Source organism: Hippocampus comes, unplaced genomic scaffold, assembly GCF_001891065.2.
Source record: "Hippocampus comes isolate QL1 unplaced genomic scaffold, H_comes_QL1_v1.1 scaffold174, whole genome shotgun sequence".
Classification (NCBI taxonomy): Eukaryota; Metazoa; Chordata; class Actinopteri; order Syngnathiformes; family Syngnathidae; genus Hippocampus; species Hippocampus comes.
Window position 1 is genome coordinate 4,883,953 of NW_017805983.1, and position 26,513 is coordinate 4,910,465.

The following is a 26,513-nucleotide window of genomic DNA, read 5'->3' on the forward strand; positions in this document are numbered from 1 at the left end:
ATCTTTGACCATCCCGGCTTCTTGATTCGTACATTAATCAATAATCACAAACGTCCTCCCGCTTGAAAGCTTTCAGATGTGTGTTTTCAAAGGAACGCACAACTCACTTGTGAAGCTCAGGGGAGACGATCACCTTTTCAGTATGGCCTTCGTTTAACCCCCTGTCCCTCCATCAATTCTCACAGCCATCTGTTCCTGGGACATAGAGCGCTGTAATATTATGTGAACTGTCGCCCCCTTGTGGCCAGTTTCTATCCACCGACAGTTCTCGAAGTTACCACATTCATATGATTTTTGGACTGTGCAGGTAACAGCAAATAATAACGAACAATGAAGTTCAATGCTTTTTGTTTTGCTGTATTTTTTTCATCCTTTGTTATCTTCTATTCTATTCTATCTCACAAAAAATAGCGACACTTAGCATTTTAGAAAAAAAATCAAAACAAAACAAAAGAACAAACTGCTTACTGGCAATGCAAAAGGTCATGGTGACACACAGGAAATTGCAACAGAGGATCACCTTTATGGTGTGGCTCAGAGAGTAGTACTCATACTGTATGCATCATCCATTCAGGAACAGAACGTGTTGATTTGACACACAGGAAGAGGGAGGAAAACTCATAGCATACTGCAAGTGCAATCCATCAATGCTTCCATTTTCCATTGTGGTTTCACATCCACATTCACCACTATGAACAATTTAGACTCTTCAATCAACCCACCATGCATGCTTTTTGCAATGTGCGAGGAGACCCACCTAAGCGTGGGCTAATATGCAAAGAAACCAGTGATTACCATCCATCCATCCATTTTCCGTTCCACTTTATCCTTACAAGGGTCGTGGGGGTGGTGCTGGAGCCTATCCCAGCCGTCTTTGGGCAGTAGGCAGGGGACACACTGAACGGTTGCCAGCCAATCGCAGGGCACACAGAGACGAACAACCATCCGCGCTCAGACTCACACCTGGAGACAATTTAGAGTGTTCAATCAGCCTGCCATGCATGTTTTTGGAATGTGTGAGGAAACCGGAGTACCCGGAGAAAACCCACGCAGGCCCAGGGAGAACATGCAAACTCCACACAGGGAGGCCGGAGAGCGCGTCGACCTCTGCATTGTGAGGTCGACGCGCAAACCACTGGACCACTGGGCCACCCCAATGATTACCATCCAAGCAAAATTAAGGAACAATGGATTTAAAGTGAAACGTTTCCGCTGCTTCGTGTGCATCCATTCTTTATCGTGTTCTTAAGGGCCACCGGGAGCTGGGGCCGATCTCAACTGACTTTGGGCAAAACGGAAACTTCACCTTGACGCACGTCACATTGAGAGAAAAACATTCACACCATCACTGAGTGGGAACTGAACCCCCACGGCCCACAATCTCCAGTGGCTGCTGACTTCCCCATCAGAGTTTGATTTTTGCATAGCATGCACCAACTCTTCAGTCCTAACTCGCTGGACCAATAGTTTTATTCAATGCTCACTTTTCACTCTGTGAAGTGATGTAAAGTTTTTGAAGTGAGAAGATGTAAGGTTAAACATCGCACAAGATGACATCCCCCATCCGTGTTTCGGCCAAACTTTGCAGAAATATTGAATTTTTTGGGTTTGTTTTTTTTTTACTTTGAATTACTTTAACTGGCATTTCTCAATTTTTTATTCTGTGTGCGCTACATTATACATAAGGGATGGACACGTACCGATACCTGGTATCGGTTATCAGGCTACCTTATTTTAAGGTATCAGCTCCTCATGGAAGCTACCAATACCAGCCACTGATACTTCTGACATTGAGTAGGTTCTCTTCGGCAGTTGTTGGCGCTATACTGCTGCAGTTTGACACAACGATGAAACATCATCCGCTTCAGAAAGAAAGGTCTTGGTTCCTAATTTTTCATCCTTATGTTAAATGGAATGTTTTATTTGAAAAGTACTAGAGGTATCGGTACTCGGGACCAGTGAGTATTGAAAGAGTGAATACTGATACTGGGATCAGTCTGGGGAAAAAAAAGTGGTATCGAACATAGGGTTGCTGATGATGTAGTGGTGCACTCGCCTGACTCGTGTGTGGGCAGTGCGGGATCGGTTCCCGCTCAGTGAGGGTCTGGATGTGGGTGTGAATGGGTTGGATAAGGGGCGTTGAAATGGATGGATGGATGGTATCGAACATCCGGGATCTTGGTCGATTTATATGATACGGCCACTACAGCCATGGCACAGAATCAGATCACAGGAACAAAAAGCAACACTTGTAGTCTGAACTGCATTAAGTCATACAGTACAATGTGCATGTTAACAAATAATCAGAAGCAGCAACTATGTCCAGTCTGACTGTTGGGGGTAACGTGTGGCGTTTTGCGAAAACTAGTCAAGCTTTGATTGTCATCATGAATGTTTGCCGTCTGGTCAAAGCACTGCACACGGCACGGCAACATCACAAAGTCCTCCTCCTCCTCCTCTCCAGATATTTCGTCGGATCCATACATACTAATTATAAAATAAGACACATATGTGAAGCACACACACAGAGTAATAGCTAAACATAGTGGGAGTTTCTTCTGCCGTGCACAACGAGCAGGGAGGTAAACCTTCAGCTTTGGAATAAAGACAGATTGTACTTGTGTGAGCCAAGCTCTACCTGACCGTGTGTGTCTGTGTGTTTTGGCTAAGTTGAGTCATGTCTCTGCTCTTTAGGCTCAAGCCCATATCTCGAGCCCCCCTTCAGCTGCAGAATGCTATGGTAATTGCTGTGTAATTAGCCTGTTGCCTGATTCTCCTTCTCCCAGTGCCATTAGTATTTTTTTTCCCTATTTCTTGGGAGAGGATGGAAAGCCAGAAAGGAAAAGTTACCCACTGCAGATGTAGAGCGTCGCAACTTTGTGTTTTACAAGACAGATCAAATGTCGTCTTCCCTAGTATGTAAGACCCCCAAAAATGTTTGTGTCGGATATTAGAAAGTTGACAAAGCAGGTGAGCTTGAGATATGGTTTGTCATTTCCAGGATAGAGTCAGACATTGGTTTTCATCAAGTGCGGAAGTCTTTCAATGTGTGCCATTTGGTGAAGTCAAGTGCAGGTGTTGTGGTCAGGCAGAAGATGGGCTTGGATAGCTGGAGCCTGACACACAGCCCAACTTTAGGTTTGTCCTGAGTGATGTGTAGCCTGCATGGCTCCAATCAGTCAGCCTCAGGCTCTCAACATTAACCCAGTCTGATTGTTGATAGGAGCAGTAGAGGGAGACAAGAGTTGAGAGGTGGGGGGGACTATCACAAGCTTTTTGCCGGAACTTCTCCGGCTCTGGCAAGCTTATCTGCAGCCATGTGTCCTTGCCCTGATTGGTCAGATGGAATCCATTAGGATGAAAGACGTTGGTGGACTTCACGGCAGCAGGAATAAATGTGGAGAGTTCAGCGTTATCTCAGACCATCTAAGAAGTACAGCTGATACACACACTCAATCACTTAGCTGGAATACCTCCAAGGCAGCCCACGACGTATCTGGCTCTGTGGGTAATTTGCTTTGCCAAACGTTTACTGATACCACAAATTGGCTTTTCTCTGCCCCAACCCGTGTGCTTTGCAAAACGTTTACTGATACCACAAATTGGCTTTTCTCTGACACGTTTCCAACATCAAAGCTGAATATAGAGAATCGGCCATTGAGCTGGCAGAACTGTACAAATTCAGGTTCATAAGCTCTGCAAGTTCTTCTAGGAAGATAATGTAGATTCATCCATAATCAAACTAAAATAAAACAATTGCCTTCCCTCCTAAGACAACTTGAGGTACTTTTACACAATAGCAATGAAAAAAGAAGTGTTTAAAATCTTCGCTTTTGGGGGAAAAAAGAAAAAAAACATGATAATTCTGTCAAAAAGACATAAAGTCACATAGAGCTGCAAAAATGCCACAAAATATTATAGCGAGCACACCAATCGTCTCACTGTCTTCCAAAATCTACTTACATTCTGGCTAATTTTACAAATAATGTCTGCTGATCACAGTCAATGAAGTCTTCGTTGGAGTATCTCCTTAATTGAGTGGCCCACAGGCAACAACAGCCCTGTGTTTCACAATTCAGGAATGAACATGACATATTCAGGCATCGATATGCAAACGTGCTTTTTGTTCTAGTTTTTGTTTTTTACAAACTCAATTCCAATGAAGTTGGAATGTTGTGCATAACAAATAATGATTTGCACATCATGTTCAAGCTCTATTGAATTGAAAACACCACAAAAACAAGCCATTTAATGTTCAAACTGTTAAACTTTATTGTTTTTTTTTTGCACATAATCATGAACTTAGAATTTTATGGCTACAAGATGTTCCAAAAAAGCTGAGAGAGGGTCATGTTTACTGCTGTGTTAGATCACCCTTTCTTTTCACAACAATCAATAAACGATTGTGACCTGAGGAAACTATTTATTGAAGCTTTGTAGGTGGAATTATTTCCCGTTCTTGCTTGATGTACAGCTTCAGCTGTTCAACAATCTCTATTTTACGATTCATAAGGCGCCACACATTTTCAATGGGAGACAGGTCAGGACTGCAGGCAGTCTAGTTTCGTACCCAAACTCTTCTACTACAAAGTCACGCTGTTGTAACATGTCCAGAATTTGGATTGGTATTGTCTTGCCATTGAAACCAGGCCTGGGCGAGGCATGACACCAGACCAGAGCGAATGCCGCAAGAGTTTGAAAGAGGGTGAGATCGTCAAGGGGCATCTGTCTGACTAAACCAGAAACAACAGAGATTGTTGAATGAAGGGCATCTTTCAAGCCCCTGCGCACACGCACACAAATACATTACAACACACACACGCACACACACGCACACACACACACACACACATACAGTATATATGCTCCTATGTCCAGTAAGTGCAGCCAAGGCAGAGGTAACTGGAGCTGCCCGTCTGCGGTTGCCATCGGGAGGGAACCTGATAGTGGATACTATACTTCCACGCACAAAGCTCGGCTTTTTAAAATCATGAATATGGATTGAGACGACCACAATGTTTGAACATGAATAACACATGCGTGCCAAGACCGCACCAGAACCGTCTCTGCCTCTGTGCCTCCGCAACCACACCCCCGGTGAAAGAGAGGAGCTGAGAGGGGAAAGAAACCCAAAATGAAAATAAATAAATAAATAAATAAATGCATCATTATGCATTGGTCATGCTCACATAGACGAAGGGGTTCCAACAGAGCTCCCACTGTTTCCCGCGGTGATATGGGACCCCCCCCCCCCCCAAAAAAAATGCGAAGGCCGAAACCTTGCAAATTCACATTCATTTGTTCACTTAAAGAGCAGTTGCTCATTACTCTTGGTTAAATTCGGCCTTTAACGATGAAAATCAACCTGAGGCTCAAGCTACAGCAGTGACATCATGGTGCCACGCTATAAGTCAGAGTGGCTAGCCATGGAGGGGGCGGTAGGAAACACTGGCAGTCGTCTCCTGAGGCAAGAAATACATACAAGCAAGTAACATATCCTTTGCTCTATTAAGCAACAAGTAGAGCACAAATGAGGGGTTAAAGTATAGCTCTTCACCATTCCAAAGTTCCACATGTCAAAGATCTTTACAACCTGAGTTTAACAGATGAAGTGCGGTACATTATATGCTGGCATAATATAGAAATAAGGAGTAGAGAAAGAAAACCCGGTTTGATTTAGTAGAAAACAAATACGAAGGCTGCCAAATGTAAAACACTATAACATAAAAGCGGTCATTTGCATCATATATTTTGAGTCACATTCATTCGTCTTTTACTCGTACATCCGCATAAGTGGTCTACAAAGTGTTTGCTGCTTTTATTTTTCCAGATGTCCATCCAGGAGCTGCCTTTATTTTCTTTTTTTTTTTCCCTTTACAACCATTGCGCAACCCAATCAGTGTCTGGACCGCCACTGCACAACAGTGTAGGCTGAATCTGGTTGTGCGCGAGTTGGGCAACCGGCAAGAGGTTAAGTGTTGTGAAAACCCAGCATTGTGCTGAAGCGTCATCATTCCTTTACTATGTGTTTTGGTTGGATCAGCACGCAAGTACCGTCTCTATGCCGACAATTCACAGATAGCCTGTAAATGTGTCACTCACATTTCAGGATCGCGAGTGCAATTTTTAACTTTCACTGGCATTTTGGGAGCACCTGCCCAATTGTTGACACTTTGGCACCCGAAAGGGTCTCAAGTGCACTAAAATGGTGTGTTCCAAACTCACTGCTAAAAAAAGTGGACAGTGAAAATGGGCAACACTCTAAAAGACCTTAATCATATGTACGGGGAAAAAAAAACAGATTTTAAAATGGCTTTAAAAGCATGTAAAAATGTTTTCCATTTGTATCAAGCATCACAGCCAAATGCTGATCCACCATGTTTGCTTTGTTGACCCGAGTCTACTTAAGCCATTCAGTGATTTATAGCCAGGGGAGGTGCACATGAGCACTGGAAATTGAATATTGCATCTCCAGTTCAAATCCGCCGATGTGCTTTTGTGCACCGGTCAGGCCAGCCTCAATTCAAAGTCAAGTTAGCCGCCACAATGATGACTTCCAAGGGTTAACTTAAAATAAATAAGGCATTGCTGTTCACGTACACTATTAGTTGTTTTACTTATATTTTGAAGTTGACCCTCGCGGCGCAGTGTATTAGCCAACAAACAAAAGTTGTGGTGGCTGGCTTGATTAGGCTGGCTTCTGAGGGAGTCTAGTCAGAAGAGCATTACAATATTCAAGGCTACAGGAGATAAGGAGGTTTTGTTTTGAATATTAAAGTATTGTCACATGTGGCCTGATCGACCTCAGTAAATGGAGCATCAATTCGTTGAAAAAACACTTCGAGCCGCCCGCATCCACCCAAAGGCCATACCGTATGCCAGCTCATTGCATGTCAATAAATACTATACATCCTCACTGAAAAACATTGGCTCTTTGAAAATTAAAGGCTAGAGTCTATATCGGCATTTTGGGAGCACCTGCCCAATTGTTGACACTTTGGCACCCGAAAGGGTCTCAAGTGCACTAAAATGGTGTGTTCCAAACTCACTGCTAAAAAAAGTGGACAGTGAAAATGGGCAACACTCTAAAAGACCTTAATCATATGTACGGGGAAAAAAAAACAGATTTTAAAATGGCTTTAAAAGCATGTAAAAATGTTTTCCATTTGTATCAAGCATCACAGCCAAATGCTGATCCACCATGTTTGCTTTGTTGACCCGAGTCTACTTAAGCCATTTGTGATTTATAGCCAGGGGAGGTGCACATGAGCACTGGAAATTGAATATTGCATCTCCAGTTCAAATCCGCCGATGTGCTTTTGTGCACCGGTCAGGCCAGCCTCAATTCAAAGTCAAGTTAGCCGCCACAATGATGACTTCCAAGGGTTAACTTAAAATAAATAAGGCATTGCTGTTCACGTACACTATTAGTTGTTTTACTTATATTTTGAAGTTGACCCTCGCGGCGCAGTGTATTAGCCAACAAACAAAAGTTGTGGTGGCTGGCTTGATTAGGCTGGCTTCTGAGGGAGTCTAGTCAGAAGAGCATTACAATATTCAAGGCTACAGGAGATAAGGAGGTTTTGTTTTGAATATTAAAGTATTGTCACATGTGGCCTGATCGACCTCAGTAAATGGAGCATCAATTCGTTGAAAAAACACTTCGAGCCGCCCGCATCCACCCAAAGGCCATACCGTATGCCAGCTCATTGCATGTCAATAAATACTATACATCCTCACTGAAAAACATTGGCTCTTTGAAAATTAAAGGCTAGAGTCTATATCAGTTTGAAGGGAAGAAGAATCCTTGATTTGCGCCTTGCAAATCAAAATGCTGCCACTTAACGATCACAAATAATGAAAGACAAACTCTACTAATTACTATAGCTGGCTGTCAGTTTGTTTAAATTCTGCTTTCATATCAAACATCTTACACACTGTAATTGTCTGTCGCAGACTCAAAATGAGAGAGGGAACAGACAGCACATAGCAGAGCATCCCAAATAACAGAGTGAATCTTAAAAAAAAGAAAGAAACATCCACAGATTGATAGATACACAAATTTAAATAGGACTACTGTACAGTTCTATGATCTTTTCTTGGTTTATCTTCAACACATCAAACATCCCGAGATGTGAGTGGAGCATGAGTGAATAAATAGAGTTGACTATATTGTCAATTGCAGATTTAGCTTTCTCATTTTAGGGTCCGGGGGAACTTTTTTTACCAAACAGAGTTGATTTCAATTGTACGAAGTACACTGAAAAATAAATGGTATGTTGAATTTACTCAATTTTATTTTGTCCAGTGACTGCACACAATACGATCTGGATTGAAATTCATTTTTGTTTTAAGTAGCTATGTAGCCTACTTAAAAAATGTATCTGGATCCAGATTACTTTATTTCGTGTGTCCACTTGACAAAATACACTTGATTAAATTCAACGCATTTTTTTCAGTGGATGAACCTGTAAGTAGTGGTCGTTGCAAGTTTCATATTCACTGTTATTATGTGCACACACACTGCACACTGCACAGAAGGGCACGCGCAAGGGTCTGAGAGAGAAGGTATTAAATATTCATGTAGAAAAAAATGTCCAAACACGCAGAGACTGACGAAATAACATGTGACCTTTGGAGGCACTTATCAATTAAAAGCAGCAAGGGGGGTTTAAGGCAAGACAGGGAGATCTAAATTGAGGACAGGAGAAGAAACAAGGTAGTTGACAGGGGACCTCAGTGCATTTATTGCCACTTCTTAAAGTTTACTGTTAAACTAAATATTCAAGAGAATTATACCTTGTGTACAGTATTTAAAACAGCTACTTTATGTCACTTTACATTTAGGCCCACCAGCTTCATGCATCTAACACTTAATGGGAAAAGCCATAGACTGACTTACGAACAGCATCGGAGTGGTGGTGTTGCAACCCTTGAAGTGAGACATAGCGAAAGACAACACAACAATACCTTCGTGCATATTTTCTTTATCCTCTGCGAAGAATGGCTAATATTACTGTGCTTACTGGGGAGTTGAAACGTCTCAGTGTCTATCTGCATGTCCAAAATTGTTCTTTACACTGTATGACTCAGTCATTACTGTGATTTATAGGTGCACCTACCTTTTTCTGGAGGACCTTGACTTTCCTCTCCTTGACGTCCAACATATCCTTCATGTCTCTGATTTCTCCCGTTAGAGTGCTCTTTTCATCAGTCAGGTCCTGAAGCTGCTTGTTCTTCTTTGTCAGGAACTGTTCTTTTTCTTCCAAACGCACCCTTAGAGCATCTACCTAAAATAGTTAAAAACACACAACTGAGTTCAATGTGGAGGGCCAAACTGTTTACATGAAGTATCCTTTGGCAGTGGAAGACATAAGCAGAACCTTGAAGATTAGGAAAGACTTATATAACAGCAACAACATTTACAAAAACAACAACAGCAAAACTAAACTAAAATGGTATCGTGTGCACTACTTGTGACCTCGGGTGGTCCACATGGAATAAGTGATGAAAATGTTTCACTTTGATTGACTTGTTGACTTTTAAAAGTAGTATACGCTCAACTTTGTGCCAGAAAAGTAAAAGCGTGTGTGAGTGTGATCATGGCCAGAGCTGCCAAAGATCTTACTGTCTACACACTTTACACACACACACACCCTTAAGTCGCTTTTTGACATACATCTCCGGTCTTCTTTATACTGCCTGCTGTGAGGAAGCCACACACACACATAAAAACTTCACTGGCTGTCATGAGGGTTATATGCATCTCTCTGCTGTGGCTCAACGTCAAATTACATTACCAGCATCTCTTGGGTTTTAAGACTACAAGATTGTTTATTGTTTTTTAATTTCCATTAATGCTCACTGACCCAAGCATATGTTTTCCAGATTGTTTAACAAAAGAGAGCAACACACTGGTCGAAGGCACACAGTGCTTTTCTCTCAAGAAGAAGCATTAGAAGCAGGTCTGCCCCCCTCCGTGTCAGATGGTGCAAAATGTCTTATATTGCTCCGCTGGCAGACGAGAGTCAGACAACCAAGCCAACTTCTGTCCAGCCCTTCACACACACACACACACACACACACACGACACACCAGACATACAAAACACTCACACCCACGCACACACACGCACACACACACACACACACACACACACACACACACACGCGCGCACACACACACGCACACACACACACACACACGCACTCCCAAAAACCAGATGACACCACTAATCCTTGCACCTTGGGTCTGTAAGTGTGTTCACATCAATGCATGCTAAAGTTCGGGTTCCGCAACATGAGTGCAAAGAGCCCCACTACCCTCAAATTCCACCTGGAAAGGAGCAATTTAGCAAGAATGTTCTGGAGAGGCTGAACAGGAAATCCCCACTCTCACCTGCAGCGGCCCACTAAGCTGGGATAGTACAATAAGGACACCCTGCTAATACCCTCAAAGAGCACCGACAACTGCCAGACATAGAAGTGGAAAAAAGGGAAACCGAGATGGGTAAAGAGAGCTGAAGGGATCCCGATGAGTTAGAACAGAAGGAGAGATTCAGACAAAACAAAAATAAATAAAAACAAAATAAAATAAAAGGGTAAAACCTCAGATGCATCCCTCTGCTATAGAATGTCAACAACAATGAAACACGTGTGTTGCTTTCTCAGCTACACACCATCAGCGGGACAGTTTTAAGCTAAACATACATTTGTATCTTTGCTAACAGTGAAAAGATGACGATGAACAGCACAGTATTATTATAATTTCTTCCTTGGCTTTCCTTCACACACCTAACCAACATTGGCTAGTTGAAAGGGAAACGGAGCCCCAAAACGCTTAAAAGCAAGAATATATTGTATGTGCCCGCACTAGTAAAAACACGGTACTCTGAAGAATTGCATTAATGGAATAAGAATTCACCAGAATAATTCATAAATTTAAACGCATGCTGGGCAGTCATTTTCAGCTGCAGACTGGAAGTGATGTCAAACCATGCCTGTTATTGAATTGTGTCGGCCTGACAGATGTTTAATGATCACATACAATATGATACAAAAATATGTGGACAGTACATAGAGGGGGAGAGAAAAATTAGGCATCTTAGGTTTAGTTCCCCTTTAATAAAGAGATGTCAATGAATCTGACAAAGCAAATCATTCAGATGTGTTCAAGATTCCGTGGTTGCAATATGCCTAACGATTGGAATCTTTGGTATTACTTGGGAAAACATCTACTTATGTTTGCCACATGCACACAAAAAACATGTACGCAAGGTTAAACCGACAAGCACTTGAGCTGACTTCCTCTTTCTTTCAAAGATAGCCAAATGTGTATTCTGGACAGTGGTTAGCTAAGTGAAAGTGAGGCTCAAAGAAAACATTGTCTCTGTTTGTCCTCACCTCCCTTTTTCCTGCCTCACATTTCATCATAAAAGTTTTTCTGGCAGCAAAATCTGCAAAGGTATCAGGCCCGAAGTGGGCTCCGGACCGCAATAAACAACCAGATACTATATGAGTCGACCACAGTCAAGACGGCAGAACCAGAGACGATGGGAAGACCACGGCGGGCCAAGCCCAGTGGACGCTGAAGCAGTTTACATAGTAAGTGTGGCATTCCCAGCCAGGAGGTTACAGATTCAGTGTGGGAATCCAGTCAAGCCAGTGATCTGAAAAACATTCCTAATACACCACAAAGATCCCAATGTAACATTTTAATCACCCGTAACCTTCAAATGAGTGTAAAAAGATACAACACAGTATCTACAGTGGAAACGAAATGGCAACACCCACTGTGAAACGTCAGCTTTTATGATGTTAAAAAGTAACCCCAACATAAAACATTTCTTTACTTTTTTCCCGCTTCATTGTGTAAAGAGGCCTGTTCAAACAAACTGCAAACGCTTCGGGGAGGAAACTCAATAAAAAAGAAATACTTGATTGCATAATCCTTTTTTCTTTTTTTTTTACTTTTTGATTCCACTGCATCACTCAATCTTTTGGAGATGAACTGAAATATTTAGACTCGTTATGCAAAGACATCTCCTCCCGTTAACCCATAAATTTTGAGAATAAACTCAGATGTGGGCTAAGTGGGTCATCCTCCAGCAATTATAATCATATTCTGGTAGTCACATTCTTTTGTTGATTTGGATGCATCATCAATTATTTGAGGGACTTATGGCCACATCTTGGTTTTACAAAACCGGAAGAACAAGATATTTTTTCCTCTTGCCTTTGGAAAACTTCATGAATGTGTTTGCATTATTCAGATAAGCTTGTGTTGTGCCATACTTGAGACTTTAGGTGACCCCAATCAGCGCACAAGTAACCCATGCGCCGAAACTAAAAAGAGCTCACCTGTGATGGGACATTGTGATTTTCTCGAAATGAAGTAATCATTGGAAAAACAGAGTCAAATGTAAAGTTATGAGAGATTGAATGACAGGATGGATAGATAAAGATATTTTATTGCCTTTGTAAGTCTTTGCTCTCCGTTATTGTGTGAAATAATTACATAATCTTAACATAGATGAATACCGTGATTTATTCACCAATAACATATAATGAAAGGTCATTTGAGCAAATCTGTTATTTCAGAAGTGTTTATCAAACTGGTAGGCCTTGGCATGAATTTGTACCCAAAAAGTGGCTCACAAATGCATGCAAATATCTGATCAGGAAATATGAGTGACACGACCGTACCGCACCATGGCAAAGTGTGTTGTGTCATGTCAAACCCTGGAGACACAGCTGTTTGCCTACAGCCTACAGAGGTAACAAGGAAGAACACAGATGTAATGCGTGCCATCACCTGCAGACACACACACACACACACACACACACACACACACACACACACACACACACACACACACACACACACACACACACTCACTCACTCACGCAGGTCCCATAATTGGAAAAGAAATTGTTTTCTGCCGCGGCATGAAAGCCCGTCATGGTGTATTGTAAAAGTGGATGGATTCATGAGCGCAGAGGGAGGAAGTAGTGCCACGCTGTCACTTTGCTCACACTCACCATTCATTATCATGTCCACTTACAGCACTGACAGACACACGGGGTGCACGCATACCAAGAAAAAGTTTCCCCTCAACAACTGATCAAGTGGTCCTTCTTTGAATATGAATTGTGATCATCGTGTTGGCAGAAAATGAATTGTTACTCCCGCGGGGTTATCATCTTGTCTTCTCATCATTCGACATAATATTATTGTCGTTTCATTGCAGGAAACACATGACACGAAGGTCCGCATACATCACAATGTGCCGGTATATGGCTCATAAAAAACTCCACATCCAGCATGTCCAAATGTTTGTTTTTCACACTGGGGACCACTGAGTACTTAAGCACCACAATACCATAGAGGTTCAAATTTTAATGGCTTCCTGTCTGGTAATCATGTTCCCTGCATATTCATGTCAACAGCCTCAAACGGGTGAGTTGAAAGTTAGCGACTCTATCCAGTAACTGTTCCATGTCAAACCCTGCCTGCTGAATTGGAGCGAGAAGAAAACGTCCACGCTGTGTATTTGTGCTTGCTTGCTTTCACTAGAAGAAAAGAAAAAATTGAAATCTACTCCACGATGAGAGAACATCTGAGTGCTGTATCATTGTCTTTTTATGCTTGGAGGTTTACTAGTGTGTGCAGATGAACGTTTGCGGTTAAGTGGTCAAGTAAAACGGTGAGACCCTCAAGTAAGACAAATTCTGTTTGGAAAAGAATGCCACGTGTTGTTTCTGGCCATCCCAGCAGCCTCAATCTGATAGCAGACAGAGCCAAACTATTGTTAGCGTGCATGTGCGTGTTTTATTGATCTTCAGTGTGTTTAGACATTGAAGAGGTTCCACAAAAGGACACACATGGGATAGATCACCAGATAGATGATCGTTTATATCCGATATTTGATTCGGTCAACAATATTGGAATGCGTATTTTGCACATGTCCATGCAAATTAGCCTTCCCTTCAGCACACATGTACCTTGATCCCTGAAAAAAAACAAAAATATTCACGGTCTCATGTCCGTCACCACCTCCATAACTCCAATTTATGGTTTCTCCACAGGGACTTTATGTTGGACCTATCCATGTTTGTTCTGGGGAGCCCAAAAGCATTGCTGCTTCCACTGCATCCCAAACCACATGAGCCATGCAACTAAGGCCTGAGAATGGTAACCATGGTCGGTCATGCTCAGAGTAGGTCAATTCAATCACCTGATGGTTATCTTGCCAGATCTCTGCTGAGATTCAGCCTCTTTTTGGAAGTACTCTGTTTTAGATCATGTGTTTCTTTTTCCCTGCTCTTCGACCCCACTGTACGATGTTTTATGCCTTTGTTAAAAGAACTTTTCCAGTTGCGCCCTGCCGCCACAAACAAAGTACTCATTTGAAGGCAAGATGGCCGCACCTTTCAGGTGTGACAATGGCACAACAACGGAACAGCCCATTCATACATTATAAAGCATAAAGCCCCTTAAACTGCTAGATTATTGGCAACAGACAGTGGCAATTGCACAGCAACATAAAAATTCTTAATGATCACTGAATAATAGAGATGGGCAGTTATCGATCGGTTCATTCGGGGTTGAGTTAGTCTTTTATCAAGTGAGCAGTGTTGTCTTAGACCTGCTGCATGTGAAAAGTGCCCTGGAACAACTTCTGTTTTGATTTGGCGTGATATTTCATGTATCAGGTACTCATGGAGGCTGCAGCTAACAGCTATCCATACTTAAAGCAAACAAAAAAAAAAAAATCTGACATTAAGTAAGTCCTCCTTTGGAGGGAAGTTGGTGGTACATTTGACACATTAGTGAATCGTAATGTGCCTCAGAAAGGCAGGAGTTTTTGTTTTTTTTTTGTTTGTTTTTTACATCACAATTACCTGTCCTTGTCTTCATTCGTGTTTCATGAAACAAAATTACTTGTAGTATTGGTACTCTGTATTGCTATTGGTGAGTACTTGAGTGAATACATTTTTTTTTAAATGCTACTGAACATCCTTAGTTAACAGATTAAGGTTACCTATTTGGCTGCTCCTGTACACACCAACTAACTCAGAAAAAAAAAAAAATTGAAAGTTTATGAATGTGGTTTCTCCTCAGAGCTCTCGAAACCTACAAAACCTCCCTCCGGGTCTAGGAGATTTTTTTTTAAATGCTACGAACATCCTTTATTAAACAGTTAAGGTTTCCCATTTGGCTGCTCCTGTACACACCAACTAACTCAGAAAAAAAAAAAAAATTGAAAGTTTATGAATGTGGTTTCTCCTCAGAGCTCTCGAAACCTACAAAACCTCCCTCCGGGTCTAGGAGAGTATCCATCTGCTTTTGACACTGGAGATTCTTCATTCTAAGTCAGTTCAGGCACTGGCTAAGACAGGGTGGATGATATAAAGCAAGCGAACTGGAAAGAAGAGAACGAGACAGGGAGACATAAGAGCGAGCTGGTGTGGGCAGGTCTCTGTGGTGGAATTTTGCCAGGCTGAAACCACATTTTCTCTGCCTCACTATTTGCTTTTACCATCCATCGGGTGCAAGAACAGGGAAAGATCACCAAAAAATGAGCGGTTTGAGGGGGCTAACATACGTTGTTGTTGTTGTATAATTCTATTTATACATCCATCCATCCAAAAGGGGTTGTGCACTTTTCTTGGGCTGTTTAAATATGTACGAGGCTTGCCGTCAGGACACCTGATCTGCAGGTGTACAGTTTCAACTGTGCATAGTGATAATCGCTGCAGGAAGGATACATACATCTGTATTTTGGCTAGGTTTCTTCAGACAGGCAGCAAAACCTCAAACCCGCACTCACAATCAATATTTCCGACAATTACACTTATCTGCACATGAATGCAAACGGGGCCATGTGGAAGCTGTCCTCAACACTGACTGAAAAATACATCAACTGCTTTAAGAGCCATCGCTGCTTCGAGCGTTGCTCCTATGAGCCATTGTGCACCAATTACTGTCAGTCACATGAACCACAATTGGCACTAACGCTTACACAGCTCACTGGTGTGGATTTGATAGGTTTGGCTGGAGTAAAAAAATAAAAAAGATGCAATGTAGAGAACTGGGGATGAATAAATGGTATAAGTGGATGAGATGAATGAGCTGAAAGGGAGGTCCTGTGAGAATGGCTGAGTGATCGACAGGCAACATAGATTTCAGGGCGATACTTGGCCCTAAATGCCCTAAATAGCTTTACCCATTCTGGGGTTTGCCCACTTAGATGCGGAAACCCAAGACTTTCTCAAGCAGGGAAAATGTGACTTCAATAGCAAGAGAAAACCTCTTGAGACTGGACAGAGATGACAGCCAAGCAATCAGCCCTGAGAGTGGGTGTGTTTTGTATGTTTGTGCTGAACAGTGTGCGCATTTAGTGATCCTATCATATCCAATTACATGTCATGGGAGTCTAAGCACCCACCGTCACGGGCATTAGAATCAATTGAATATCACTACTTCAGTATGAAATCTTTATTTATATTTGTACTTAATCTCAGTGTGATTTCAAGTCCCTGCAAAGAGGAAAATAAATGTCTTTTAAATTTTACACACCACAGACAAGATTGTTGTTAACATCCCTGCTAGTATGAATTTAAAAAAAACAAAACAAAACATCAGCACACATGTAAAATGAGGCATCACAATTGTAAATATTCAAGCCGTTGTCATCGCTCTCAGACGCTGTGGCCATGTCAGCTGAATGTGCTGCAACCATGCCCAGCTCAACTGTCAAGTGTCAATCAAGTACTACTTTCTATGACCTGGAAAATCGATGCTATTTCACCGAGCATCTTTCTTATACCTAAGCAGAACTAGGTGTTTGAGACGTGAAAATATATCCAACTTAAAGCCTCAGATGGCTGGGATAAATCCCAGCAGGCCGATGCAGCCAGATCAACCCGGAGACACCGGTCCAAATATCTCCGCCCTCCACGCATTTTCACTTTACTCTGCATGACACGTGCGAAAGCGGCCACGTCAGTGGTCTATCCGGCAGGAAGATGCATTTTTGGGGTGTAGACATAGCTGGTTAATTGCAAGTCACAATTGCATCAGATAACCACTGACGCCAAGAAAGACGCTCCTGTTCTTATATTGTGGGCGAGGGCCGACAAATGTGTCACACGCCATATTGGTCACCCCCCCCCACACACACACACACACTAAATAAACAAATAAATAAATAAATAAAAAAGGAAAACTGAAATTGTTCAAATACTTTCACGCTAGATTTCCAAAACTTACTGCCTTTGCACAGGTTTTTTTTACAGGGTTTTTCAGTCAAGCGTGATGCCACTGCAGTGACTGCAATGGTGATCATAAAGAAACGTGACTGACTGCAAATGTCTTGTGACACACCGCTTGATCAATCAATTAATTAATCAATTAACGGAATTTCAATAAACAAAAAAAAAAATGTTCACACTTCATTGGATTGCTTTGAAGAAGGCCCCGTTCTCCTCCAGCATGACTGTACCCCAGCGGAACGCAATTCATTAAATGGATGCGACGGGAACAACTTGACTGACCAATGCACCCTGATCTCAACCCCTTCAAGTACTCGTGGAATGAATTTGACATCAACTTCACGTACTCAAATGCTTGTGCTAATAATGATCACCCACTGTAAAGTACGAGGTAGGGTGTATCAAATCTGAAGTCTAAAATGCGGTGGTATCACACTATTAATATATTCTTCAGAGTATTTAAATTATGTCTACACTGTCATCTTGTTCATCAGCTCGGGGTTAAGGAAGGGGCTGGGGCATATAAAAGCTTTCACCAAACCACCCCTGAAATCCAAACCACCCACTGAAACCAGTCCCTATAAGTATGATGTATTCACGACAAGAGCCAAAATTCCTGACGCATGTATGGCCAATTAGGCCTAATTTTGGCCCAAATTGCTTCCTGTAATGATGACTGGACAAAGTTAGCAGGCCACTCTCAACGGGGGAACAGGGAGATCTAAAGTATCAGTTCCAAGTCTTGAGAGTGATGGAGAAAAATGTTAAATGCTCCCTGCTTTCACATGCACACCATCTCCGTCCATGCAACCTCCATCGCTCATAGCACAGATAAAATCATCACAGCCATCAAGTTTAGGGACTTCAAAGATGGCCTCCTCTTGAAGCCATTCGACAGCTTTAATCTTGAACAGTCTAATTGTGAGAATGTGTGTCTGTCAAAGTATTTCTTTGCACCTGTGCTTACATGTCAACTAACCTCTGTCTGCAGCGTATTGGCACGTTGCTCCTTCGCGTTGAGGGACTCTTTAAGCACCTCGATGTGTTGCTTGCAGTCTGAGTTCTGATTGGCTAGTGTTTCCAGTTTGGTCTGCAGGGCCTGCATCTCAGGCTCCTTCCTGTTCAGCTCCCGCTTCAGCTGCTCTATCTGGCAATCACACACAAATAAAAAAAAAAAAAAAATTGTCAGCCAGTTTGTGGGGACTGATGCAAACGATAGCATGCACCACGTGCAAACAGTGACACTCTTTCTCTCAGTCGCACTCCAGCACACAACAAACGATGCCAATAAATTGCACATGCTGTTCTCATACAAATGGTGGAAGCCAAAATTGAATACAGACAACTGTCGGAATGAGACACATGTATCCATGCACGTTAGAATTCTGTCCTGCCGAGTCTGTATAATCACTTGAATTCCCTTCAGAGTTGATTTAAATGGGAACATCCAGAGGGGCTGTAACACCATGGCAACCAGCAATTAAATGGTTGTTCTTGACATCTAACCAATTCTTGCTGCTCTTGTCATGTTACAGGAGTTCCTGCCCGTATCCCATTTGCAAATAAAGAACACAAATTAACAATTGAGAAAAGATGCTAAACTGGCAGCGTCTGTATAAAATGCATGACATCACATTTGGAATATGTTTAAACCAATGTGCACGTGACACTTTCTATGTGTGGCAATGAAGAATCATTGCAGGAAAGAGAAAACAAAATTTGTTGTTTTGCAAGGCTGAGTTGTCATAAATATACAGTATTTGCATGTCAGGGAAGATGATACAGTATGCTGCAACAGGCTGTAGTAATTAATTTTGTCTTTTTTTGCCATCAGTGTTACTGTTGCGAGCATGTAATAGCATTGGAAAGGCATGGGCAAGAGTGAATTTAAAAAAAAAAATGCAAAGTAGGCAAATGTCTTTGCTTTAATGTCTTATTTTGCGGATCCAACATCATTGATTATAACATTACACCCCATTACCAGTTTTGCATGAAATGCAAAATGTTTGCCGATCCGATGCAGCTGATCAGATTGGTGTTAAGTCTATTCGTGACAGCCCCATTTTTGTTTATGAGCCCTCACAGGCAGCATGTTTGCAAGTTCCCAACAACTACATTTTGACTGAGCACAGAATGACGGCGCTGTTGGACTGTCTGCCATGGTGTGGCTGTGAGGAGCAGAGGCCGTGAGGCGTTTCACCCCACCAATGTGGAGCTGTAGGAAATACGGAAAGGGATGAGAAGCGGCGCTAAAAACTGAAGTGAGAGAGATGACGAAATGGAACAGGAGAATTCGAACTTTCTGTGTGTGACTGGCCAGGGGATGAATTATTAGTTGTGACAAAACTACGGTTGCTTGTTTAGTTTCAAACTCAGCTTGTAGCAAATGTGAGTGATGTCATGCAATAAAGTTGAGTTGAGTTGAGAGGCACTTGGCCGGGATGAACAGCAATCCCAGAGTGGAACAGAGTTAGCATCTTTTTTTGTAAAACAGAAGTTGATCTTCCAAGAAATACCGTCAAGGGACAACTCTACTGGACACAAAACCATCACTTGTGAGCCCATGCTTTATCATGCCAAACACATTAGCATGCAACGGTGCTACTGTAAAAAATTTCCTTCTAGCATGCAGGCCATTCTACCTTGTTCTTCATAAATTTAGAATGGCTCTTGTAGACCTCCACTTGTTTGAACTCATCCTGCCTGTCGTCAGGGTGCAGCAGGCCGCTGGTCTTTAACATCTGGACCTCATCTTCTAAGTCTCTGATGTTCCTCTCCAATGAAGAGATCTTGGTGTCCTGCACCAGCAACAGCAGGCACATTTAACTTTCATAAGAGATTGTCGGTCTTACATGTCACCAATTAAACGACCATGTTTCTTTCAAGCCGTCCATTTGGTCATCCACACACTCATGCATAAAACTAGAGGGGTGTAAAAAGCTTTTGATCGTGATGTAAAAACTGCCATACGCTGTTACCAAATGGAAAGCTTCGGTAAGGTTAAAGAGAGAGGGTCTTAGATCTCAAGGAAGCCATCAAAAAATATAACTATTACCACTTGTTATTGTGAAAATGGCTATTATGGAGAGGGCAACAAAAACAAACAAGTCTGATTTGACATTTGATGCTAAAGATCATAAAATAAACACCCGCTTTGTAGGCTTTATACAGAGACGCCTGAGTAAGGGACGGGAAACGTCAAGGCTGGCAACCAAGTATGGCTGAGGGAATGGAAGGTTCTGCCATGGGCAGATCCTGAGATTGTTTAGCTGCATGTGTTCATACATACGTTGAATGCTAAACCTTGGATGAGAAGAGAACGGGAATTGAATAAATGGAAGCAGATTGCATGATGCCATCAGCACACGCCACAGGCAACATGGAAGCATCTGACCTCCATTACTATCTCTGACATCAGCCCCCTGACCAGAACATGGTGCTGCAAACACGCTCCAAAAAGGACACGGAGACCATGCAAATTTCCACACACTGAGGCAAAGCAAAGTTTGGGGTTTAGCTTCCCAACAGTTGTTAAGATATGACTATGGTTCCAAAGTAATGTAAATAGAATATCTGAGGAGGCACAAACTCGACAGAATATGGACGATAGTCTCTGTTGATAGATTTCAGGTTACCTGTTGAATTTCTGCACGAGTAACTCAAGGCAGAGACAAAGAAAGAAAGAAGGCAAAGCCAAATAAAATACAGAGACACTTATCGATTCGACATTCAGAACCAGCTGGTCCCAAAATTGATGCAGTATGAAATGTATGAAGGCTCAGAATTCCAAGCTCAGAGGACTTAAGCTCAAGGTGAAAACAGAAAGATCAAGAAAGCACTCATCACTGTACCTGCCAGATAACATCAGGATCAAAACGGAAAGGAGGTGTGGTGTTCTGTAATCACAAAGGGAAAATTCCAGGTGCACATGACAGACTCATTACAGACGGCAACAATGGACAGCATTATTCAGCAACGGCGTCATTGTAGCCAAGCAAAAAAACATTGTACTGGATGCTTAACAGGATTTGTTTCACCTCCAGTTCACTCTTTCAATAAAACAGAGCCCTATTTTTGTCCAGCTCAAAGTGCAGTCCAACTGTGCGCACGGGTTGGGTTTTCTTTCTTTTGGTCTTTTCATAGACGGGCCCAGTTAGAGATAGGGGTTTGCGTTGTTGCGGGAGTGAGCCCAGCCAACTTGATTCCCAACTAATCCAAGCGTCGACCCTCATTCCGTTCAAATGCAGCGCAGGAGAGGTATGAGAAGCAAAGCGGACTTGCTGGAGTCCTTGCTCGGTCCTTGATCAGTCTGCGCAAAGTACTGTACATTTAAATTGAACTGCAAGAAAATCTCTACTTGCAGATGAGGTAAAGTTGGCCACTGCAAAGTGGGCAGCTGCAGGTAGACTTTTGTACATCTGTGTGGGACAAAATAAATGAAAAAAATGCTAAAGACAAAATCATGTTAGAACATCTGCGCCACAACTTAGACCTGCTTTTAGTTGATCTAAAGTTTATCTTCTGTAACCAAAGTGTCAGGTCCACCAACATCCAGCATAGTGTGGCGCGGCCTGCCCTATATCCAAACACGGTAAACAAGTCTTGCAGAAATGCAGATGCATCAGTGATTACGCCAAGTGTATGTATGCCTATGTCGATGAAAATAGGGCCCCTAATGTAAATGTACTGTTAGCATGCCAAACGTGCATATGTGCAGTTTGTTAAAAGTCAGACGTATCAGAAATATGCATACGTTCATAGCATTGTGGAGCCACATTTGTGTATGTGGGTGAGAATGTAAGTATTTGGGGGAGGTTGGGGGAGGGGGGAGACGGGGGAGGGGGTGGGGTCGTTGGCTGTCTTTGCGGTAGTGCACACCTCCACATATGGCGACGACTGCAATTTTTTTCACCGCCCTGATGACTTCAAAGGTTTGAGCTGTGAGCGAAAGCTTCCATATGTGGCATTTGAAACTAACTGATCAAGTACACAACTTTGCAAGTAATAAACTTGGGCATGAACACTGTGACTCATTATCACGAGTAGCAGGGACAATAGTATTCTGGACGGTTTCCACTTCTGCTCACATAACAGCAGACCTCATCAATAATTGTGCTTGTAGTCATAGGTGATAGACAATGCTGCTGCATGTGTGTTGTTGAATAAAATAAATAAATCAATTGTCCCTGCCTCAAAAAAAGCCTGCTTAGCTTACACACGAATCGGAATCACTGTGGCAATTCTTCACTTCTGTATTGTAGGAAGTCCTACCTTCATATCAATGACGGTCTGCAAAGCCCTGCACTTTGCTGGGTCTGCCTGCTGGTTCCGTCGATGGAGCTCTTGAGGAGGAACCCGATAGAAATATGCTTGGCGGCTCATCATTTTTAGCGCTCCAGAATGCCTTAGAGCTCCATGCAAATAAAGGTTTTAAACGCCTTTGCAAGAAAGAAAATACATATATTTTTTAAAGTAACTTCCCTATTTGGCCCTCCCCTAAAATGTATTTTGTCTCAAGAAGCAGGTGCACTTACCTCTTTCTGTTGATCTCACCATATCAGTCCTATCGCAGATTGGAGACATGTTCATATGATGTACATCCTCTCACTAGTTTTTTTTTTTTTTGCTTATTGCTCACTTAGTCTTCTGTCCTGAGTATTTCCTGAAGATGTCTGGCGTACTAACACTTTTGCATCAACACTGTCTGCCTGCGCATGTGCTCAGCTTCCCATCAATAATTTAACTTACAGTGTTGTGAAAACGTATTTGATATCTTCCTGATTTCTGTGTTCTTTGCATATTTATCACACACAAAGATTTCAGTTCATCAAACAAATTTTAACATCAGAGACAACCCAAGGAAATAGAAAATGCAGTTTCTAGATGCAAATGTCATTTATTTAGACATGAAAAAATCCAAACCTAACTGTCCCTATGTGAAAAAGTAATTTCCCCTTGAACCTATTAATGTGTTGTGCCACCCTTGGCAGCAATAACTGAAATCAAGCGTTTGCGATGATTGGTGATGAGTCTTTCTCAATTGGATTCAAATCTGGACTTGGACTTGGCCACTCCAAAACCTCAATTTTGTTTTTGTTTTTGCTTTGTTTTGTTTGTTTTTTTTTTTTTAGCCATTCAGAGGGGGACTTGCTGGTGTGTTTCGGATCGTTGTCCTGCTACATGAACCGAGAGTGCATTAGTTTGAACGCGAAAACTGATTGTTGGACATTCTCCTTCAGGATTTTCTGGTAGACAGTAGAATTCATTGTCCCATCGGTCGCAGCAAGTTGTGCTGCTCCTGAGGTAGCAAAGCAGCCACAGACCATCACACTGCCCCCACCGTGCTTCACGGTTGACATAATGTTCTTGTAATCAAATGCCGTGCCATTTTTACCCCAGACGTAATGTGCTGCACATCTTCAAAAAAGTAAAAATTTTTGGCCAGTGTCTTTCTTATGGTAGAGTTGTGAACACTGACCTGAACTGAGACCAGCAAAGTCTGGAGATCTTTGGGTGTTTCATAGCACTTACTCATAAATACCCCTTCACAACCATATAGTAAGATACAAAATGAAGCGGAACTATTTAGGAGGTCTCACCCTAAATGATTTTCTCCGATGAAGCTCCTGAAAGCAAACATTTGCAGCATCACCGCTTTCCACTTGTTATTTTCTGGATAAACAACACAGACTTGAAGTGCGATGACTAAAGTCTTGGTAATTTCCTGTAAACTGCCGCAGTTCTGGGCAATTCTATCTATCCATCCCACATTTTCTATTCAGCTAATTCTGGTCAGCATCACAGAGAAGTTGAGCATACTTTACTCAAAGCTTTCTTGCTCTAATGCGCAGGAAGTCCATATCCACTCCTGCACTGCTGTTGAGAAGTAGGGCGCAACTGCACATCGACATCTAACAAGCTTAACCCCTGAAACACCTTTTCCAACACATCAAAACGTTGCAACTGGTAATCAATACTGGCAAAAGCAAACAGTGAAAGGATGGGTTCAAAATTGCACACGACAGATTCCTGACACAAAACATGAACCAATACTGCATTTCACCCCAATTACGTCGAGCATCTGGGATTGGATATTTTTCCAAATCAACACAATTCTGGCCCAGACATGAAAGTCAACGAAAGATTGAGACCGAGGTGAGAATGTCAGACTGATGTTGAATCTCATTTGATATCAGAAAATAATCCATGAGAATTCATACAAGACTGATTGCTGAACTTTAAAGATGTGACAGGTTGGCTCAGACCTTTGACACCGCCACTGTCAGCCTTGTTATGAAATTCAATGTTTCTTGCTTAGACATACAGAAAGATTCCCTGACAGTTTAAAAAAAAGAAAAAAGAAATCGGCTTAGATGTGGTAAAGCGGTAAAGGGAAACCCCGATGTACAGTAACTGTGGTAGATTGAGACAAGCTGGATCTTATGAAGTTCTCCCCAAGAAATTAGAGGAGACGAGCCTGATCCTCTTGTCCTATTCACTTGTGTTTCAGGAGGGATTACTCCTCTAAGAGCATGTCTGTTGCTGCCCACTGACCATGTGTGCACTATTGTGTCACTGTGTGTTGACTCAAATTCAAGAATGACTGCGGCCCTCAAAAATGGCCCAGTTCGACTTCTCGTTGACTGTTTTCACGGCACTGCTGTGTCCCCCAGTGGAGGATTTGAAATATTCAAGAGGAGCATGTCATCAAACATTGTCAGCTTTCCTCCATGCGTCAGAACAGCTAACATATGGAATTAATAGGATCAAAGGTAACACAATAGCAATAAATGCTGGCATCCTGAGAGACGGATACGGTCAAAAAGTTCAATTCTAGCCTGAAGGCAATGGTGTCATAGACAACACACAGAACATGCAAAGTGCTATGTATATACAGATGCATCACTCACATTCCCATCCCTTCTCCATCAGTGAGTGGAAGAAAAAGCTAAAATATTTGCTTGCCATAAATGTGTCAGCCTATCTCAACTCAGAGGATTTAGATCATTCAAAAAGACACATGACAAGGCCTCACATAACTCACTGAATAGAGGGAGTGGGTGTGTTTGTGAGATTGTCAGGGGTGTCAGTTTGTCCCGATAACGTTTTCTGGTTAGACATTCTGGAAGATCAACAGAGCAAGGCGAGCATGTGGTTCCCAAGTGTTGGTGGGAAAAGGGAAATTCTGGGGGTTGATTTGTGATGATATATAGAAACGTCTTCTAATGGTAATCTTCAGGGGTTTCTCATGTTTAGTGGCTGCCAGAACCACATAGCCAGTGTCGGCTAGACACTGCAGGTGATTGGGTAGGGTGACATAAGAAGACATTCAGGCAGAGAAAATGTGCTCTGTAGTACATTGCACAAGTTAAGAAAAATATTAAATAATAATAATACCATTAACAATAACAACAATAATAATAATGGATGGATGGATGGGTTAATGGGGAGGTCTCGTACTACCCAAAGTAAAACTGATTATTCACAGCAAAAATGGTCCTGAGAGTTTTGTTTTTTGCTTGACGCAATGGGCCAACGCAACAAAACTGCAATAGCTCATCTATAGTCTGACGTAGACGTGCAAACTCTTGGTAAATCCCATTTTGATGATGTCAAATCCACACTTCTGCATGAAATAAAATATAGAAATCATAAGATGAGTGTTCCTGAGAGAGCGAGAGAGAGAGAGAGAGAGAGAGAGAGAGAGAGAGAGAGAGAGAGAGAGAGAGAGAGAGAGAGAGAGCGCAGAGAGAGAGAGAGAGAGAGAGAGAGAGAGAGAGAGAGAGAGCTCACACTGAATGCTACAGGGACAATAAATCTCAAGAGAACACTCCCCCTTTGTGGTTAATGTTAGTACTGCAAAGCACGGCGAGCGACTGGTTAGTACTGTACGTGTGGAGTTGGCATGTTGTCCCAGTGCGTGCGTGAGTTTTCTCACATGCTTGGTGAGTTTGTAGAACACTCTACATTGTACTTAGGTGTGCCTGTGAGTGTAAATAGTTCGTCTTGGTGAGTTTATAGAACATTCTACATTGTACTTAGATGTATCTGTGAGTGTGAATAGTTCGTCTATGAGTTGATTTTACACACACATTATATATATATACATACATACATATATATACATATATATATATATACACATATATATACATACATATATATATATACACATATATATACATATATATATACACACACACACACACACACAGTGTTCACCTTTCAAAGGAGAGA

The 26,513-nt window shown here is 42.1% G+C and overlaps 1 protein-coding gene across 3 annotated transcripts in view; it reads right to left on the bottom strand.

Annotated features, from left to right (window-relative positions):
• LOC109528704 (ERC protein 2-like) overlaps window positions 1-26,513 on the bottom strand; it is a 139,626-nt gene that overhangs the window by 101,037 nt on the left and 12,076 nt on the right. For 2 of the 3 annotated variants that reach the window (XM_019891630.1, XM_019891629.1), the window contains exons 4-6: window positions 19,919-20,074; window positions 18,256-18,423; window positions 9,123-9,290 (exon numbers count right to left, since the gene is read on the bottom strand). In XM_019891630.1, the coding sequence (XP_019747189.1) occupies window positions 9,123-9,290; window positions 18,256-18,423; window positions 19,919-20,074 (492 nt within the window). The remainder of the gene's footprint in view (window positions 1-9,122; window positions 9,291-18,255; window positions 18,424-19,918; window positions 20,075-26,513) is intronic. The other variant, XM_019891631.1, reaches the window with a different exon arrangement.